The sequence below is a fragment of the Colletotrichum paranaense genome, assembly GCF_030867605.1.
Source record: "Colletotrichum paranaense strain IMI 384185 chromosome Unknown Scaffold_20.1, whole genome shotgun sequence".
Classification (NCBI taxonomy): Eukaryota; Fungi; Ascomycota; class Sordariomycetes; order Glomerellales; family Glomerellaceae; genus Colletotrichum; species Colletotrichum paranaense.
The window spans coordinates 499,586-518,655 of record NW_026848978.1 but is presented as its reverse complement, the minus strand read 5'-3'; the positions used below and the strand labels follow the sequence as shown (position 1 = coordinate 518,655).

Below are 19,070 nucleotides of genomic sequence, written 5' to 3'. Positions count from 1 at the left end.
TCGAAAGAGGCCATCAATCTATTCGATCACTGTTGCTGTGACTATCACGACCCTTTCGCGGAAGCCCTTCTACAACTCCATGGAGCACTGATGAAGCTCCCCAGGGGGCCACCCTACCCTCTCATTGTTCCCTAAAAGTCATGCCCATGTTGTTAGCCCATGTTATAGGACTGAAACTCTAGCTTCGATCGTCGGAGTGAACCCAACTCTCTCAAGCGTATCGTTCACGCGATTTTAACCTGGAATATCCAAAGTTCTCAATGGCAGCGCGAAGTACAGAGTGAAAACTTCAAATTCTATAAACGATATGTGCATGCTACTTCTTATTCAAACCATCGTCATGAGCATCATCACAAAGAACTTCTTCCCCCTTTCCCACCCCAGGCCAAGAATCACTGATCGTCCTCAAGCCCAACCATCTTCAAACTCTCAACCCACAACCTCTTCTCCGCCTCGGGGTCAAACGCCGCCGGCGCGTACCCCGGAGCAAGCATCCCAGCATCAGGCTTCATCGCCTCCGCCTCGGCACAATCCTCGAGGTACTTGCCGCCCTTGCCCTCCCACTCCTTGGCGACGGCAGCCCAGACGGAGGTGGCGGCCCCCTGCGCGGGGCTCTTCATGACCTTGTGGACGGCCGGGTCCTTGATCATCTCGGTGATCTCGGGCTGGTGGCGCTGGAGGGGCGTCTCGATGCCGCCCGGCATGAGGCTGAGGGCGTGGAGGCCGCGGGCGCCGTAGCGGCGGTCGAGCTCGTTGGCGAAGAGGATGTTGGCTAGCTTGGCCTGGCCGTAGCCCGCCCAGGGGTGGTACTCTACAGTGTGGTCAAAGTTGAAGTCTTCGAATTGGATGCGGCCGCCGCGGTGGCCCGAGGAGGAGACGGAGATGACGCGGGAGTTGAAGGTTGGTGTTGAGGAGGCGAGGAGGGTTGACTTGAGGAGCTGGAAGAGGAGGAAGTGGCCTGGATTTTGGGTGTTAGTGGAATTGGAGTCCCCTCTGTTGGCATTGTGAGTTGAAGTGCTTACCGAGGTGGTTTGTGCCGAATTGGGTTTCGAATCCGTCCACGGTCTTTCCCTTGGGGCAGGCCATGACTCCTGCTCGTTACATTAGCTCATGTTGAGACCCCTTTTCACCCGTCCCCTCCTCAAATATCACATACCAGCATTGTTCACAATGACATTCAGTTTGTCCGACTTTGCCAAGAACGCCTTGGCGCCCTCCCTCACGCTCTCGAGAGATCCGAGGTCCAACTTGATGACCTCCACCTTGCCGGGCTTGCCATCCGAGAGAATATCCTTGGCGACCTCCTCGCCCTTGGCAACGTCGCGGACGGTGATGTAGACGTCGGCGCCGGCGACGTGAAAGGCCCTAGCGGTTTCGGGGCCGAGGCCGCCGGGGGAGCAGCCGGTGACGATGACGACTTTATCGGTCCATTTTCCGACGAGGCCTTGGTCTTCAACAATTTGGACTCCCGTGGGGCGGCTGTCGTTGGGACCGGAGGTGTCCTTGTGTTGTTCGGCGTAGGGTGCGAGGATAGACATGGTTGCTTTTTTCGAGAGAAGGGTGTGTTTTTGTGATTTGTAGCTGTGGACTTATACGTCTTCTTCGTGATTGTGGAGTAGGTTGTTTGTTGAAGTTTATGGTTCTTCTGTGCGTTCTTGTTAATCTGATTGATGGTGATGATGATTATAATTCGAGGTGATGGGAGGTTTCGTCCAGTATTTATTTACTTCGTCAACCCCATGTCTTGAAGTTAGTTACATGACGATGTCTCATGGGGATGCGGCCGACGCGGCCGCACTGACCGCATGGGATGCGGAATGCCTGGAGCTAATGACCTTAAAGCCGCATTTGCTAGGGGAATTTCTGGATTTTAGAATTAAAGTTTAGTGGCATCGATGCCATCCCACCTTCTTTCAAGGTCCCGGTGGGATTGCTATTGATGCACCAGAAGTAGTTGTAGATTTTGTCTTCTGGAGAACCAAAAATTCATCGTGGCTCTTGGCTCACAACTTGGGAATAAGAGCATTGTTGAGCACTTCCCATACGGTTCTATGTAGTCGATACTTCCTAGCACCTTGTGTTCTGAGCCTGATACCCGTACTCCACGTTCCGTCGTTAGATAACGACCAAACATTTCAACAGCTAGGCTCTGTCGACTTGGCTGCAAGCTCCTGACGGACAGTCGTGCGGACAAAGGTCCGCATTACATAACAACCCGCGAGTCCGCAAATGTGGGCATCATTGCAGGATGCGGACAGAATTAAGACCGACGCGGGATTGAAGTTGACTAAGGTAAGGTACGAATACGTAATCAGGCCGGAATTAGGCGATAAGATGGCGATGACAACCTACCTTACGTAAGGCACATTAGAGGGAGTCTCAGAGGAGATATCCAGCAATGGAAGCACGTGATGGCGGGATTGAGGTCTCGGGGCAGACGGCACGTGCATCTCGACCCACACCTGCCTGAGAGGCATCAAGCACCTCATCACAAGCAAAATAACCTCGTCCATCCCATGTCCAGACCCAAGATGACGCATCGAGAGCCCGTGCCGCAGATTCAGTCTGATGATTAACAAGGTGCGCTGACAACCCGAGCCTGAGGTCCGGGACAGAGTCAGCAAGTCAGGTCCTGAAGTTCGAAACTCGGATCGATACCGAGGGCCGGTGTCGTCTGTGATTGGAACCCGGGGGCGGGCGGGCGGGCAGCTTTTGGGAAGCTCACCCCTGCTCCCCGCTCTTATGGACCCTACACCTTTTGAGGTTGTTCGTAAGTCCGGGGTGCCCAGGGCTGTGCAGGGCATGGCGAAGCTTCAGTGCCCCCAAATTTCCAGGGACCATGGAGCCATTCCCAAGGTAGCCTTCCAGGGTGGGTGAGCTGAGGAGCTATACGGATGATACGGATAGACCAAGCAGGTGAACAGCTTATACGTGCTTATGTACAGAGCGAAATTTTCTCGCCTAGACCGGAAGAGACCGGTAGCGGGATGAAGCTGAGGAAGACGAATACTGGTAATCCGAAAATAGAGCACGATGAGCAAGACATGTCGACTAGATTTTGTCGCTGTTCATGACATGCGAGTCGCGTCATGAAAAGATTGAAACACCACCGCGGCTGTTAATCTCCACGTTATTACAAGTGCTTACTCGGTTCATGACGTTACCAGCCAGGAAGCACCTTGGAAGTTGACAAGAGAAATGTCCTGGTCTTGGTGAATAATTTAGTACATTAAATGCGTGTGTTCAGATACGAAACTACATATCGATGAATAAGGTACCAGGGAGGATGGTATAGGTACGGCTTTGAGTTAGGTTGCTCATGTTGAAGGTGTTCGCCTAGAAATCCTCTATCACCAAACATGGGAAAATACAAAAATCGATGTCCAGTGCACTAGCAATAACCACGGCCTCAATCCCAAATACCGGGTATGCGAATACAGGAAATAGCCATCTGCTTCCCACTTTCCACATTCTGTTCTCGCTCCTACCCAGACAAGTGCCAAGGCTCTGCTCTCAGGCTGTCAGGGTAAGGTAGAGCTAGAACTTACACGAGACACTGCAATCGTGTTGGAGGCATTCCCCGCATCTTTCCAGTGCGCCAATCGTCCCAGCAATCATTCCCTAGTCCTTAAACCCCTACCCCTTCTAGGCTTCCAGGTAGGTAAGTATCTCTCCCTGAGTCTACTTCCTTGTGAGTATCTCTTCCTGGTCCCGGCCGCTAATTTGAGTCGAATCAAAACAGATGATCCAGAAAGCTTCGTTGGAAGACGCAATGTTGGCTCCCGTTCCCTCCGCCGTTGGACACCTGTTGGTCAAGGAACCGATCCAAACCAAAACATCCCCCCAGATTCCCGCTCAGACACCGTTATCCGACACGCAAGCCATCACGACGACTGACCCTCCAACTTGGACACCGGGCTCTGCTTTCCAAGTCCCATACTGCCACAGACGCACTCATCTCAAGTGTGGCTCAAAGGAAGAGGCAGTACCACCACGAAGCCCCCAAGTACACTCCTTGTACCGATCCTCTCATCTCTCTGCTGCTCACCCCCCTGGTAGACAACCCTCAGCTCAGCGGCTGAGCAGCATACTGCCCAATCACTACAAACATCGACACACCAGGGGAGAGTGAAGCGAATCCCACACAGAGCGCAAACTGCCGCCTTCGGAGCCTGATCCATTGCAGTGCAAAGCCCAGCATAGCAGCCAGCCAGTACTGCACGAATACCAACAGGGGACTTGCCATCTTACACCCATATCGACGTGCATTGGTGCACATGGGAAGCTAAGTGCACTCCCCAAACACCTCTTACACTCCGAGGAAGAGACGAACAACGAAGGGAAGAAAGGAAGAAAGGGCACAAGACAACGAGACAGCGGAAACAACGGCGGATCAGCAAAACAAAGTTGGCATAGACAGACCAAGGGCCGTGTGCAGTGCCCATCTCTACCCGCACAGCCCCCCGCCACATCGGGCCCCTCCACCAACAACCAGCCTCCCAGTCTACTACGTCTGTACGGATCCAATACGTCTGAGTACTCCGTACAGATACCTTACCTCGAGAAAGCTGTGGTGTCTACTCCGTCCACCCTCAAATCGCCAAGCTCAGTGTGCCACTTGCACAACTCCATTCGCAACCCACCACTCATCCCAGAGCTTCCCTGGCCCGATTTGACCGAGCGAGCCTCGCGTGTTGCTGCTTCCGTTGCGACCGCTGCTGCTGCTTATGCTTGTCTTGGGAAAATCGATGCAGAAGCGAGAATAAGCTGCATCAGCCCAGCTGCACCCACTCAGAACCTAGGTGCCCTGTTTAGCTGCTTCACCTTGCTGAGGTACACAAGTCGTGCGACCTTGTGGCCTGGGCTGAGAGGTCTTGCTTCTGCTGGTCACTGCTCTCGATTCTTCTTCTTTTCCACCCCCCATTTCCGCACTCTCTCCAACAACCGCCCGCCGGTCACATCTCCAGACTCCGGAACAGGGCGCCGCTTTCTCCAACCCCTCCGACCTGACTTTGCGCCAACTCCCATCAACGCCCATCTCGACGCTGGAACGCGCACTGCTAGCAGTACTCCCCACAGCGCCCGACCCGACGAAGCCAAACCCCAGGCTACCGGCCAACTGCGATCCGTTCATGTAATGCCGCCGCTTGGCCTTGCGCTCTGCTCTTGCTGTTGCACGTCCCCGATAGCTTGGACTCAACTGTCTGGACCCCACACCCACCAGGCGGCAACGCGCGCAGCGCCTAGGAAGCACGACTGCCGCCCACCGACACACATGAGAACCTCACCTCTATCATCCGCCCAACGCCATCACCACTTTCACGCCGACGAGAGACGAATTCTGGATACTCTGGCGATCCAGCCAGTATGGCCGCCTTCGTGAGGGTTTCTGGTCCGCCCAACAGCAGCTTTCTGGTCGGCTACCCGGGCATTTCTGCGACGCTAGTACGTTGGACCCTCTGTGATGACGTCGGGGAGGCTGATGTGGTCAAATTACCCTTTGCGCGCTGTTTGCTGACACGTTTCTTTGCTCGCAATATAGCCCCGAATCGAAGGCAAAGTCGAGATCCGTCCATCACAGGGCTATTCCATGCCCGTTTCCGTTTCGCTGGTGCGCATCTGTCTACAGCGGAGAGAAACAATACACCCCGCCGCCGAGAATGTTGCGAAGAGGCACCTGGGAACCCCGAGAAGGGAAACGACGGACGTAGTCGGCAAAGAGCTTCTGCTGTTCAGATGTCAATCAGGAAAGGATGCTGAGAGCGTCATTGCGATGGATCTGCCGTTCGTCCTGTTCATCCCGTTTGGAAGAGGTGGCGAAGAAACGAACCGACGAATACCCCCGGCATCATTGCAACTCCCCAGCCGAACGGCCGAGACGTACTACGAGCTTGTTGTTACCGTGCAACAAGGACACACCCTACAGAACAAATACTCCTTTCCTATACCACTCCAGCGATACGACACTTTGTCGACCTTCGGCATGTACAACAAGCCAGAGTCGAGGCAAGTCAGCGACGCAAGCGTTGTCACACTGGGCATCTCGGTCCCCAAATGGAGCTACGGCCCGCTAGACCCGATAACAGTCTATATAAAACTAGTACCCAATCCCGACTGGATGAAGAAAGCGTTGAAGGTTACGATTCAGAAGATCACCGTCACCATCGAGGAGGAGATCACGTACAACCCAGAAGGCGACGAGCCTACGAAGAAGGTCAACAAAGTTGCCAAGAACACGCAGTTGGTCAATACGAAAATGCCCGAGGCTGGATATGCAACAAATTTGGGCTTAGTGTTTCCCTCCAAGGACTTGCGCGATCCGGATGGCATCATTCGCAGAGGAAAACCGGCGTTTCCGCTCTATGAAGTTACTTCGTTCACGACGAGCTCAACCTTGTACAAGATTGAGTTTTATTTGACGGTCAAGGTACGTCTATCAGACTTTGCAATAACTTACCCATGCTCACAGACTTCACTAGGCGCAGCTAGGATCGACCAGAGATTTGACCGTCAGGCAGCCGCTAGTTATTTGTCCAATGGACCAGCAAGCGTGTAAAGAGGAAATGGACGCCATCGAACAGGCTGCAAAGGACGCCTCGCATGTAGACCCGAACAACCCTATGCTCCCTGCCCGGGCGATTGTTTTAGCGAACGACCGAGAGTCTCTCAAGACGTTGGGATTATGCCTGGTGGGAGGGCAGAAGAAACCGCTGATTGAATGAACGACTGGCCGAAATCGTACGGAGTAATTGTATGAATTGCGTGGCGGAAATCATGGCGCCGGGCTGCGGGGTACGAGACCAGCCAGTCGAGAGGGCTGGCGATCTACCCCGTAACAGCAAGCTTATATCTGATAGGGCTGGTTGGTTGCATACTTGCTTCTGCTTTCCAGTCACAGATTTTGCAAAGCTGTGGCCCCGTGACAAGGTCGACTGAGCCGGCGCAACTGTCGGAATTGAAGAAACCTGCTCAATGGATGGGAGGAGGCCAAAAAGGGAGACGGGATTGATGTGGTGGCGACCAATTCTGCGCCATGCATACGTACCTGGACGGGGGGACACGAGTTTTGGGAGGCAACGAATACCCCTCAATAGTTGGGTATTCTCGTGTCACAACCAAGGGGCCTGCTGTCGGCGTTTACACGGACGGCCCTGCGGTAATTCGACAGGACATGGCATCATCATCACGGCACGGCACGGCAAGGCAAAGGCGTTGGCGGGGGTCTCCCGGGTGAAGAAACACTCGAAAGAGCCGGTAAATTCAGGCTCCTTGTGCATTTTGGCGAAGCACGTTTGGATGGATGTGATTATCATGAGATGACGAAACTTGGACGAGGAGGCGATGTGTGTGTCTTGAGTTGAGTTGCCAAGGAGAGGGAGACTTTTTATTCGAAGTTGTACATATTACTCACGAATAAGAGACGTAAAGAGACAAGCAACTCGGGAGGTTGGATGATGAATCGAGGAGTACTCCCATTTGCAATATGCACTCGAAGTGAGCGTAGACTTCACTCACCCTTGCCAGGGACGAAAAGGGGCGATATAAAACAGCCAAGGTAAAACGCATTCTGAATGAATGAAATTGCCATTGAAGTAAAAAAAAAAAAAGAGTCTCCTGCTTTATGCGTTGAAACACTATGAATACACGTCCGCCCCTTCCCCCAAACATTCCTGCATCTGCGTTTCCTTATGGCTTCCGGTCTCTAACCCAGACCATAAAACACACCATACACCAATCATCCACCCGTAGTTAAAGTCTTCTCTTTTTTTGTTGGTTCTTTGATACATGCTTGATAAGAAGTGGAGTCAGATACACGCCTCTATCGGCCATATCGATCAGGTTGTCTCCCATAGCCATCTTGTGGACGCAGTTGACCGCGCTGGAGCATCTCCTGGTGTTGTATCTCCCGAGGATCCCGAGGATCTCGGGGGTCGCGGCTCATTTCGCGCATCTGCATCTCTCTAGGATCCGGAGGGTAAGGTCCCGGAGGCGGGCCACGTGAATCGTATCCTACGGGCGTGTAGCTCCGGGGTGGCATCTGGTCCCGGGGATCTCTAGGCGCGGGCGTCGATGCATACCGCGGCGGATACGCCTGTTGACCTTGAGGCGGCATTGGCTCTGGTGCGCGGGAGACGGGCGGGTAGCGACCTTGCATTGGGTGTTGGTGCTGAGGCGGGATCTGACCGTACATGGCCGAACCTCTCTCGTCTCGCATCGACATGTGGTGCCCCGGCGGCGGTTGTTGTTGTTGTTGCTGTTGAGGTGGTCCGGAAGCCCAGGATTGTTGCGGCATGGCCGAGCCCGTCGGAGGTGCCTTTTGCGCCGACATATGCGGAGAGGCCCAGTTTTGAGGAGGAGGTGCCTGCTGAGGCTGCTTAGTCGGCTGCGCATGTGACGCCGGTGGCCAAGAAGACTGCTGCTGCGGCGGTTGCGGCTGGCCCATGACGTGTCCCTGAGGTCCAGGAGCCCATGCCGATTCCCTGCCTTGCGGCGGGAGCGTTTCGCGTCTGGAAGCCGACTGATGTACGGCATACTGAGGCGGTGGCGAGCCAGCATGGGAAGCAGGTGCACCATACGCAGGGTACGTAGTCTGAGGTTGATAAGGATCTCTGGGGTCCCTGGGGTCACGCGGATCACGAGGATCACGAGACTGGGGCTGCGGCGGATAAGGCTGCGCTACCTGAGGAGAGTTCGTCGCTGGAGGCTGGTGGTACTGATGGCGGTAGTAGTCCCGCTCGACGGCTTGCGCCGCATCATGAGGAGATGCAATGGCTGATCTCGGGGCGCTAATGTGCTGCGACTGGGGCGAGGCAGTGTAAGTCGGCTTCAGAGGAGGCATCGCAGAAGCTGAGGGAGCATTCCGGCCATAGGGATAAGCTGCCTGAGGAGGCTCCCGCTCTGGCCGCAGGGGAGTCGGCGCCGGCGCGGCAACAGGTACTCTAGACATGCTTTGTGGTGGCGGCGTCGGGGATGGCTTGATTTGGGCCATGTCATTAACACGCTTGGGCTGAGGCGGGGGTGTAGGAGCGGCAGCAGCGGCAGCCGCTGGTGGGTCGTCGTTGAGCAACGACATGATGTTGGATCTCCTGTTCTCCGAAGCTGACGAGCGAGGCGGGGGCGCGGCCGCTGCTGGCGGCGGCTGTTGCTGCTGGGGAGGAGTGCCATAAGAGTCCATATGGGTGGGCATAGGTCGTTGAGCTGCAATGGGCCTTTGGCCAGGGGGTGTTGAGACAGACGGCTGAGGATCACCCAACAGTCGTCCACCTGGCTGAGGCATAGGCTGGCCGTAGCCTTGCGGGACTGGGGTAGCCGTTGCCCGCGGCGGCTCGGCAGGCTGTCTTGCCACAGGTGGTTCAGATCGAGGAGGCGGCACGTTGCGCACCGGTTGCTGACCATAAGAGAATGGCTCGTAATGATGCTGCGGCGGTGTCATCTCAGGCTCCTGCTTGAGGCGGGAACGTTCGGCCGGGCGTAGGTGTTCCTTGGCTTGTGCCTCGATCTTCTGCCTCTCCATCTGTTGCCTCTCCATTTGCTGTCGCTCAGCTTGCTGGCGCTCGATCTGCTGCCTCTCCATTTGCTGTCGCTCGATCTGCTGCCTTTCGATAGCTTCTCTCTCGAGCTGTTGGCGTTCGAATTGCTGTTGCTCGATGCGCTGGCGCTCAATCTGCTGGCGCTCAATCTGCTGCCTCTCAAGCTGTTGACGCTCCATCTGTTGCCTCTCGATTTGTTGCCTCTCAATTTGCTGCCTTTCCAGTTGCTGTCGCTCGACCTGCTGTTGCTCTATACGCTGCCGCTCAAGCTGTTGTCTCTCCAACTGCTGTCTCTCAATTTGCTGCTGCTGCTCAATGGCTTGTCTCTCCATCTCACGTCGCCTCTCGGCCTGTTGTCGGTCAACCAGCGGGTCAGGCTGCACAGACTGCACAGGTTGTGCGGCAGCCAAAGGCCGCTGCTGAGCGGGCTCGGTGACTGGGGCCGTAGGTGGCTTTTGCGAAATCCTGACTGGTTGAGGGGGTTGGGTCGACTCGCGTTCTCTCTCCTGGAAGCCAAAGGCCTGCTGAGGAGGTGCTCGGGGTGGACGAGCAACCGGCGACCCTGACTGTGATACTGGCTGGGCAGCTGGTTGTTGCTGAGCAGGGACTGGCGCCTGTTGAGGAGCTTGAGGAGGGGCCTGGGTGGCAACCACGGCAGGCGGAGGAGCTTGAGCAAGGGGCTGTGGCGGTTGCGGTTGCTGTTGCTGTTGCGCTGCCGGCGTCGGTGGTGCCGGCGTAATCGGCATCGCAAAGCGACCAAAGGGTGGTGCTCCAGGTTGTTGGACAGGAGGCTCGACCTTTGTCACAGGAGGTTCGCTCGGCGGTTCGGATGCAGTCGTCGGGGCGGGAGTGGCAGGCGCGGAAGCAAGGGGTCGATGTGACGAAGCCCCAGGCGTTGAATCGTATTTCTTGCGTCCACCGACAGTGGGCGGTGGTGGATCTGGTAGCTTCTCACCTCTGCTTCGTTTCGCGTCAGCCTCGGCAGCGAATTGCTCCCACTCAGTCTTGCCCTGGTCTCTCTGTCTGACGAAGTAGTTCTTGACCATGACAGCTGTCTTCGAACCCATATGGCCCGCAATAGCTACCCAGTCAGTACCGAAAGACTTGAGTAGCCCAGGGAAATCATTTGCTTCAGACACACTCCAGTAGCTGGACGCCTGACTGGGGGCACGACGTTCGGGTTGCGGCTGAGCAATATCGAAAGTCGCAACGGTCGGTTGCGCGGGAGGTGGTGGTGGCTCGGGCCGTAGTGATGGAGGCGCCATGACTTCGGATATCGGTGAAGGGGTGATGGGAACAGGGCGCTCCTGGACAACCAGAGGGGGCTGTTGTTGTTGAGTTGGAATCAGAGGAGGCTGAACGCCGGTAACCGGGGCCTCAAATTGCGAGGGCAGACGGTTCTCCATAGGCACAGGCGGAGGCGGCTGGAACTCAGTGTTCTGAACTCTAGAGTTCGAGCGAGACCTTCCTTTGCCTGTAGCGGGCGTGGGTGCTGCTGCAAGAGTCTGCTGTGATTTAGGCGCCTTCGGCTCCTTGTCTTTGGCTGCCCTCCGTCCGCGCTTCCTACCGTCGACCTTTTCGGGATCAGCCTTGGCTCCGCGCCGTCCAGGTGTACCGGTTGGTGTGGCGTTGTCGGAATCCGTAGGCGGTTGCTCGAAGCCCCATGTCGGGGCAGCAGCACGACGTGGACGTCTCCTTTCTCCGTTTTCGCCGTTCTCTTGGTTCTCCTCTCCCTCATTTTCGGCGTTGCCCAGCTCCGAGACAAGCGCGCTTGAGCGGGTCTTACCTCTACCCTTCTTTCTACGCTTGGGTTGCTTTCTAAGCTTCTCCTTGAGGTTGAGATCCTTCTTCATCAGATAGTAGTACTGAATACAGGTACCGAAGTTGCGCTTAGGTACGTTTTCAGCGACGACTCCCCATTGCTTCGGGTTCGTGAGATATCTCTTCTCGAAGAGGTCTGCTTCTTCGGGGGTGAAGTTGTTGATTGGCGGCATAATCTGCCAGGCAGGTACAAGCTTCTCCACAGGCGTGAAACCGGTGGTGTCCTTGAAGAATTCGTTGTCCCGGTCCTCCTGTCTCCAGTACATCTCGGGAATGACGGCTTCTTTCTCACTGCGATACTTCTCTTGCATGGCGCGTTGTTCCCTCTCTTTCCGTTCTTCGTCTTCCCTCATGGATGCTTGCAAAACTCTCTCTAGGTCTCGTTCGCTCGCATACCTTCTGCCAGCTCCCCTACCTTCGGGTTTAAGTTCCGGGGGAGGAGGAATAGGAATATGTTTCTCGGGTGTCGGCAAACAGCTGATAAAGGTTTCTCGGCTTTTGACCGCGATTGGGTCGCTCGAGACTGTAAAATCGAGGTACTTGATGTAGTTCTCGGCGTAATCCTTGCGAGCCTCCCCTTGTCCAGCCATCTTCTCCAGGGAGATCTTGTCAAGCTGCTGCAGAATGAAATCGTCGACCATCGAATCTGACTCGAGAGACTGTAAGAAATCCCGGTCCCGGCTCCAAGGGCGGCAGCTGTAGTCGGGTAAACTGTCGAGAGGGGGCGTCGTGGAGAACTGTCGGATCTTATCGATGAGCATCACGTCGGGATCCTCAGATTCGGTAGAGTTATCGTCGTCATCGTCCATTTGCGAGGGCGTGCTGGGCAGACCCTTGTCGCCTTCGATCGTTTCCATCGGCACACTCGACGGTTGGAGCAGAAGGTGCTGGCCGTTCATGACCGGCTCCCTGGGTTCCTCGCGTTCGACCACTGGCTCCAATGGGGCTTTCTCGGGCTCAAGTGCGTCTTCCATGGCAATATCCACATCCTTTGCCGGCTCGGATGGTTGAGGGAGAGAGGGTGCCAGTAGAACCGAGGCAGGCTCGTCGATATCCATTTCCTCTGTCTTGGGCTGCGGCTCATCCGAGGCAGGGACCATGGGCGCTTCTTGAGCCATTTCGACAACAGGTTCAGCCAGTTTCGCAGCAGGCTTCTCAGAGTTCTCCTTGGCGGAACCGTCTGTGGCTTCCTCGGCATCATTGACAACTTTCTCGGCGATTGGCTCCAGGGGCTTATCAATGGGCTTTTCGGCGGGCTTCTCACCGACTGTTGTTGGCTCTGGCTCTGGCTCCTTCTCGGGTTCTTGCTCAGTCACCTTAGGCGCTGTCACCACGACTTCTTTCTCCACTTCCTTCTCTGGTTCCTTGTCTGCCTCCTTTTCGATGAGAGGCTCTTCGGGCTTCTTCTCGACCTCGGGCTCCTCCGACTTCGGCGCGAACACAGCAACGGAAATTGGCTCGGGTACCACAGCAGGCTCCTTTGGTGATGATTTGGCTTGCTGAACTGGGCTCAAGATCTTGGGCGTCTTTTCGCGCTGCTCCACAACCGGTGACTTAATCGGGGTAGCTTCTTTCGGAGGTTCGATGACGTCGGGGATCGGCCCAAGCATATCCACAAGACTCTCTGGCTCGGTGACAAGCGCTACCAATGCTTCGTGCGAGACTGCAGCGTAGCGAGCGATGATTCTGTCCGGAGTACTGTCGGCTGCGTCCTGCAATCTCTGCAATTCGGCCTCTTCCTTTGCGATTTCCATGGCGAAATACTCTCCGTAATCTTCGTCGTCATCGGATTCGGACGTCTGTTCGGAGACAGGCGCCGAGGGTTCCTGGGGCGGGAGAAGAAATCGAACTCGCGGCACAGACATACGGCTCACCTTTGTAGGCTTTACAGGCTTGGGCGGCTCCTTCGTCTCTTCCTCGTCCTCGTCCACTAAGCCCTCATCGCTGTCGTCTTTGTCGGCTGTGTCGAACTTCTCTTCCCGCCGTGGAGGGTTCCGACGCTCCTGATATCCATGATTGTCGGTTCCTCCCATGACAATGTCCCTTGAATCATCCGGATGTTCCATATCTCGATCCATAGAGCCTCTGGCAGAATAGCTGTCTCTTTCGGATTTGATGACAATTTCGCCAGGTTCCGGAAGGTTAAGCGACTTGACCGAACCTTCATTGGCGGAATTGTGAGAGTCGGCCTTCGCATCACTACTGCGTGGACGCCGGTCGTTGTCGCCTTGTTCTGCTGGTACGCTTTCATGACGGAAAGGTACCGGGCGTTGCTGTTGCGCAAAGCTCTGCGACCTCATAATCTTCGGCGATTCGGGGGGCCCCTTCTTCCCCAGTGCTGGATTTATCCATTGCTTACTCGAGGGCCGTTGCTGTTTCTGTTGTTGAGCACGAGGGCCAGAGGGAATAGGTGGGCTGCCCTCTACAAGGTTCATCTTTGCTGGACCGGTAGGAGGTGCCGGGAAATCTCCGCCGCTACCTCCGCCGCCGTGTCCGGCAGAAACAGGTCGTTCGGAGTTGAAGGCTCTAGGGGCTGTGGGTGGCAGTTTGCCGGTGCCGCCAATGATGGGCGATCCGTCTGCCGGGCCGTTTCGACTAGGGACAGTGCCGAAAGCGGGTGCTGAAGGGGCGAGCGGGGGTGGAGATACGTCCTTGGTGTTTGGCGACTGTGCTTGGGAAGACATGCCTCTGTCTCGTTCTCGGTCGACCTTTGGTCTAAGCAACTCGCGGTCTCGGGGATCACGGGGTTCGTCTCGAGGGTCTCTGCGAATTTCAGGATCAACCCATCGGTCGCCACGGTCGCGGTCGTCCCTATCGCGGCCCCATCGCCCTTCCTGAGAGCGACTGCGAGGTCCGAAGCGATCGCGGTCGTCGTAGAAACCAGCTCTTCCTCCCCTTCCTCTCTCCCATCCTCCGCGTCCTCGATCTCTGCCTCCTCTAAAACCACCTCGACCCATGCCGAAGGGGGGGTCAGAGTTGGACGAGCCAGCGGAAGGTGGGCCGCCGTCCCTTGAGCCGCGCCTAGATCGTTCGGCATCGACGCCTAATGGAGGATCTCTGTCGCGGAAATCTCGCTGTGGTGGTGAGCGCCCTCTACCAGGCGAGCGTGGGCGTCCTCGATAGCTCTCTCTATCCCGTCGATCCCAGTCCCGTTCGCGTTCACGGCTTCTCTCGTCTCGATAAGGCCCATCGCGTCGGTCTCTGAAATCGATATCGCGGTCCCGTCCGCGATCTCTGCTGTCATCGCGAACCCATCCGCGGCCACGGCCACCTCTGCCACGTCCTCTGAAGTCACCAGCATAGCCGCCGCCTCTGGGTCCACTGGGAGGATCTAAAAGCGCCTTAGGCCCCCGTGGCGGGTCACGGGGTAGGTTGTCGCGAAATGAATCTCTGTTGTTGGTAAATGCTGAAGTGTTGGAGCGCGCCTCGGCGGATGATCGGCGGCGGTCGCCATCACTGTACTGGGATGCGCGTTCGTAACGATCGGGTGAGCGGTCGCGAGGCGATCTGGAGCGGCGGTCGCCGCGATCTCCCCCGTCGTACCTCGAGGAATATCTCGAAGCCCTGTAAAGATCGTGATTAGCATGAAGGGGTCGCTCGAGAGGCCGCCTCGCATCCACAGGACGCCTGTTGTGGTCAAAGGGCGGTCGCATCTGGTGGTCGGGAGGGTCTAGGTGTTTGACTCGATTTGCGTCGAGCGCGATGGCTTGTCTAGGTCGGGCATGCGGGTTGTGGGAATTTTGATGGAAGACTCGAAGAAGTCGGAGATTTAGGTTTGTTGCATCGTCTACTCACATCGCACTAGGCCGGGCGACAGCCCTTAAAGTTGCCTATGATAAAGGTCCAATACCATATGTGTCTGGATTGGGACGTGGAACCAGAGAACCTTGGTTGTCGTGGGTCGATGGAAGACTTTTGGTCCTTGGAGTGGTCGGGTCCCAACCTCGGATAAGCGTCAGGACGGGCGCTGGTCAGGAGGTGAGAGAGGTAGCGTAGCGGGCACGGCGGGGAGTGGGTGCATCCGACAGCGGGTCGTTATTGTGTGTGTTTGCGTATGGCTTTGCACTGGGTAATGATGTACGGGTGGATGACGGCACGTTGATTGTGTGTGGACGGTGTCCCGTTGGCAGCGATGCTCGTGGGCGGAGGTTGGTGTGTCGTCGTGATGAAGCGCGGAGATGCGACACTTGGGCACTTTGGCGAGCAATCGTGTGATGTTGAAGGATTGAAGACGGGACCCCAGCGGGCAGTAGGTACGGACGGTACTGGACGGCCACGGCCACGGCCACGTTCGGGGCAGCCTGCAAAATACGGTTCGCGTGCAGTGGCGCTTAGTTCCAGGTTTGGCACTGGGCTGAATTGGATCTCAAATTCGCTGGGGGCAGCGCCAGCCTTCTACCGCCAACACGCGCTAGACTCTTTCAGGTTTCTAGCGGGACCCACGGTAGTTCGGGCCTGAGGGTGTTGTCTTTGGCCCTGCCTTCCATCCAATGCCTGCCCGAATTTGAGGTGCCTTGTGCTTGTCTTCCTGTCTGCTGCTTGTCTCCGAAATCTCAATTTCCCGGTCAGGTTCCAAGAGATGCGGTACGTACCCTTCAATGTTTGTCATGGAACCTTGGTACCTTATGGAAACCTCTCCCGTCCCGTCCACGGCCCAGCTGGAAGTGTCCACAGACAAACCTCAAGAGTCCACTGAGGTAGTCACCAAATCCACATCATCTCGAGGAAGGTACCTTGCACTTTGTACCACATCCACCGATGAGCCTCCCGTCTTTTGTGCAATTCGAAATCATCATGTCTTCTTCCACGTCTCTGTCCAGGCACGCATTGAATGGATACCCAACCAGCATCACTTCCCACGCACCAAAAGTCATCGACCACACACACTCCAGGTCCGTCGCCGTGTCGCTTTACCATTAGACGACCCGACCTGCATGGGTGGGCACTCACATTTCGAGGTGGGTCCCTGTGCGCGCGCGCCGTGGCAGACCCTGCCGCCTGGTACCCCACCTTTCCGTCAAAATTCTTTGCAGAGTGGAGTCCGTCTTTTCTAAACATCACGGCCGTGGAGTCATCCCATGCCCGCCCGGATGGAGCCATTCTGAAGTGTGTACCTGTGTGTGTGGATGGTCACTTTTTTTTCCACGCCAGCTCCAATATCCCGTCAGAGTTCCTCGTTCCCTGATTGCTAAGAACGAGAGAGAGTACGGATAGAGACCCCTTGTTTTATTTCATTTTTTTGGGTTGAAATAGTCACAGGGTTCTTGTCTGATAGCCATCCACAATTCTCCGCGGTTCGTGTTCCCACTATTTGCTATAGATCGCCACTCCCCTCACTGGTATGTACCTTTGGTCGGTGGGCTTGAGACAATCTCACTTTTGAGATCCCTCACATTTGCAACTCAACTGCAACCTGATTTCGGTGTGTCTCCCTCATTCGTTCATTTACAGAAATTATATCATGGCATCTCAAGAGAACCCCAACGCCCCGCCGGCGGCAGCAACCGATGCGGTCCTTGTCGTCTCGGAAGAAATGCCCGAAGGCGCACAGAAAGTCGAGGAGTTGGACTTTGACGATATCAAGGGGCCAATCACCGCCGAGAGTCTCTACAATGGCATGAGATTCATGGGTTTCCAAGCCTCGTCTCTGACCGAGTCCATCCGGATCATCAATGACATGGTGAGCCGCCACCTCTATTGCTCCCACGTGTGAGACGACACCCTGCTGACAGGCGGGTTGCGACTTCAAGAGGGCCTGGAGAGACCCAGAAACCGGCGACAAGACCACCATCTTCCTAGGCTACACCTCCAACATGATCTCCTCCGGCATGCGAGGCGTCTTCCGGTGGCTGGTCAAACACAAGCACGTCTCCGCCATCGTCACCACCGCCGGCGGCATCGAGGAGGACTTTATCAAGTGCCTAGGCGACACCTACATGTCGTCCTTTAGCGCCGACGGCGAAGGCCTACGCAAAAAGGGACAGAACAGAATCGGCAACCTTGTCGTCCCGAACTCGAACTACCGCGCCTTTGAGGACTGGGTCGTGCCCATCTTTGACAAGATGTACGAGGAGCAGGAAGCCAGCAAGGGCACCGACGACGAGATCAACTGGACGCCCTCCAAGATGATCCACCGCCTCGGCAAGGAGATCAACGACGAGCGCTCCGTCTACTACTGGGCGTGGAAGAACGACATCCCCGTCTTCTGCCCCGCGCTCACGGACGGGAGCTTGGGCGATATGCTGTACTTCCACACCTTCAAGACCTCGCCTGGCCAGCTCAAGTGCGACATCGTCGAGGATATCCGAAAGATCAACACTATCTCGGTGCGCGCCAAGAGGGCAGGTATGATTATCCTAGGTGGCGGCGTCATTAAGCATCACATTGCGAACGCTTGCCTAATGCGCAACGGCGCCGAGTCGGCCGTGTACATCAACACTGGCCAGGAGTTTGATGGAAGTGATGCGGGCGCCAGGCCGGACGAGGCCGTTTCCTGGGGAAAGATCAAGATTGGCGCCGATGCCGTCAAGGTATGTCACCACGAGCACTTGGTTTGGAGAAGGTTGTGTATTTCCATTGCTAACACATATAATGCGTCTAGGTATATGCGGACGCCACTTTGGTATTCCCATTCATTGTCGCAAATACTTTTGCCAAAGACCAATCATCATAGACATAACAAGTGGGAAAAGAAAAGAAACAAAAATTCCATTGCACACCCAAGAGCCGCCACATGTTGTTCCTGGGACCGGGCTTCTTACAATACTGACTCCCATTCAGGTGACTCTGATCTAACATGCCCCTGAACTTCCGTCTCCTCGCAATCTGATCCACAGGATTCAGCATCAGGACCAGGGCAGCAGCACGGGGCATCAGGCTCATGCGGAGCTAGTGAGTCGCCGCATTCCTGGCACATCCAGTACTTTGAGTGCCGTGGGCACCGAGGGCAGATACAACAAGGCTTTCTGTTGGTAGACTGACGGTTAACATCCTTCTTTTTCTGGTATACCTTGCAAGAAGGGCGAAACTTACTCTTCCCCTACCTCTTCAGGACCCGAAGTATCGTCTTCCGGGGCGCTCTCCGTCGCCTGCGAGTCGTGTGGATCCTCATCGGCCACGCCACTAGGGTGATCATCACTCTGACTCTGACCTGTCGGCGGCGGCGATGAGACAAGGTCGCTACTCTCCGAGGGCCCCGAGGTAAATACTGTAGCCGCCGCGATGCTGCTGCTAGGCGGCGTATGGCTTCCTTCTTCCCTGCAGTTGCTCTCGGGGAAGTATCCAAGGCCTTGCTGTGAATGTGTCCTTTGATATATGTGCTCGGGAAGCGAAGAGAGGTTGTCGGCAGCCCTCGTCTTTGAGAGGGCGATTTCAGGCATGTGAGCAAGTGTGTCTGCGCAATTTAATGACTCTGCCCGCCGTATGGATGAACCCGTCTGGAAAGGCATTTCTCTATGTGATATGCTGCTTGAAGTTGTTTATTGTATGAAGTCGCAATGAAGTGGGAGTGCTGCTACTTCTGACTCGCATATACAGAGGCGAATACCAGGGGTCTGCCAAATAGTGTAGAGGGAAGAAGTCGGCTTTTTCTCATAGTATGGTGGTGTATCGGAGACGAGGTGCAAGCAAATTCAACCCGTTACAAATTCTCAAAGACCGGCAGCCGATATACAGCTCAGACCATCCACTATGGCTTCTCTGATTTAGGTTCTACTGTAA

General features: G+C 55.8%; 5 protein-coding genes across 5 annotated transcripts; 2 read left to right on the top strand and 3 right to left on the bottom strand.

The window, feature by feature from the left end:
* Positions 1-392: 392 nt before the first annotated feature.
* On the bottom strand, positions 393-1,538 carry CPAR01_15692 (short-chain dehydrogenase; the record flags this gene model as incomplete). Its single annotated transcript, XM_060499940.1, has 3 exons — positions 393-958; positions 1,023-1,091; positions 1,157-1,538. The coding sequence occupies 3 exons, from the start codon at positions 1,536-1,538 to the stop codon at positions 393-395; spliced, it is 1,017 nt and encodes a 338-aa protein (XP_060341516.1).
* A 2,234-nt stretch (positions 1,539-3,772) lies between these two features.
* CPAR01_15691 (arrestin) lies at positions 3,773-6,722 on the top strand (the record flags this gene model as incomplete). The annotated part of the gene is made up of 5 exons (XM_060499939.1): positions 3,773-4,055; positions 4,149-5,134; positions 5,248-5,445; positions 5,543-6,427; positions 6,480-6,722. 5 exons carry the CDS (start codon positions 3,773-3,775, stop codon positions 6,720-6,722), a joined length of 2,595 nt encoding a protein of 864 aa, XP_060341515.1.
* Positions 6,723-7,819: 1,097 nt separating this feature from the next.
* Positions 7,820-15,004, bottom strand: CPAR01_15690 (myb-like DNA-binding domain-containing protein; the record flags this gene model as incomplete). The annotated part of the gene is made up of 1 exon (XM_060499938.1): positions 7,820-15,004. The coding sequence occupies one exon, from the start codon at positions 15,002-15,004 to the stop codon at positions 7,820-7,822; it is 7,185 nt and encodes a 2,394-aa protein (XP_060341514.1).
* A 1,808-nt stretch (positions 15,005-16,812) lies between these two features.
* Positions 16,813-18,024, top strand: CPAR01_15689 (deoxyhypusine synthase; the record flags this gene model as incomplete). The annotated part of the gene is made up of 3 exons (XM_060499937.1): positions 16,813-17,031; positions 17,084-17,881; positions 17,953-18,024. 3 exons carry the CDS (start codon positions 16,813-16,815, stop codon positions 18,022-18,024), a joined length of 1,089 nt encoding a protein of 362 aa, XP_060341513.1.
* A 355-nt stretch (positions 18,025-18,379) lies between these two features.
* On the bottom strand, positions 18,380-18,730 carry CPAR01_15688 (uncharacterized protein; the record flags this gene model as incomplete). Its single annotated transcript, XM_060499936.1, has 1 exon — positions 18,380-18,730. The coding sequence occupies one exon, from the start codon at positions 18,728-18,730 to the stop codon at positions 18,380-18,382; it is 351 nt and encodes a 116-aa protein (XP_060341512.1).
* Positions 18,731-19,070: the final 340 nt, after the last annotated feature.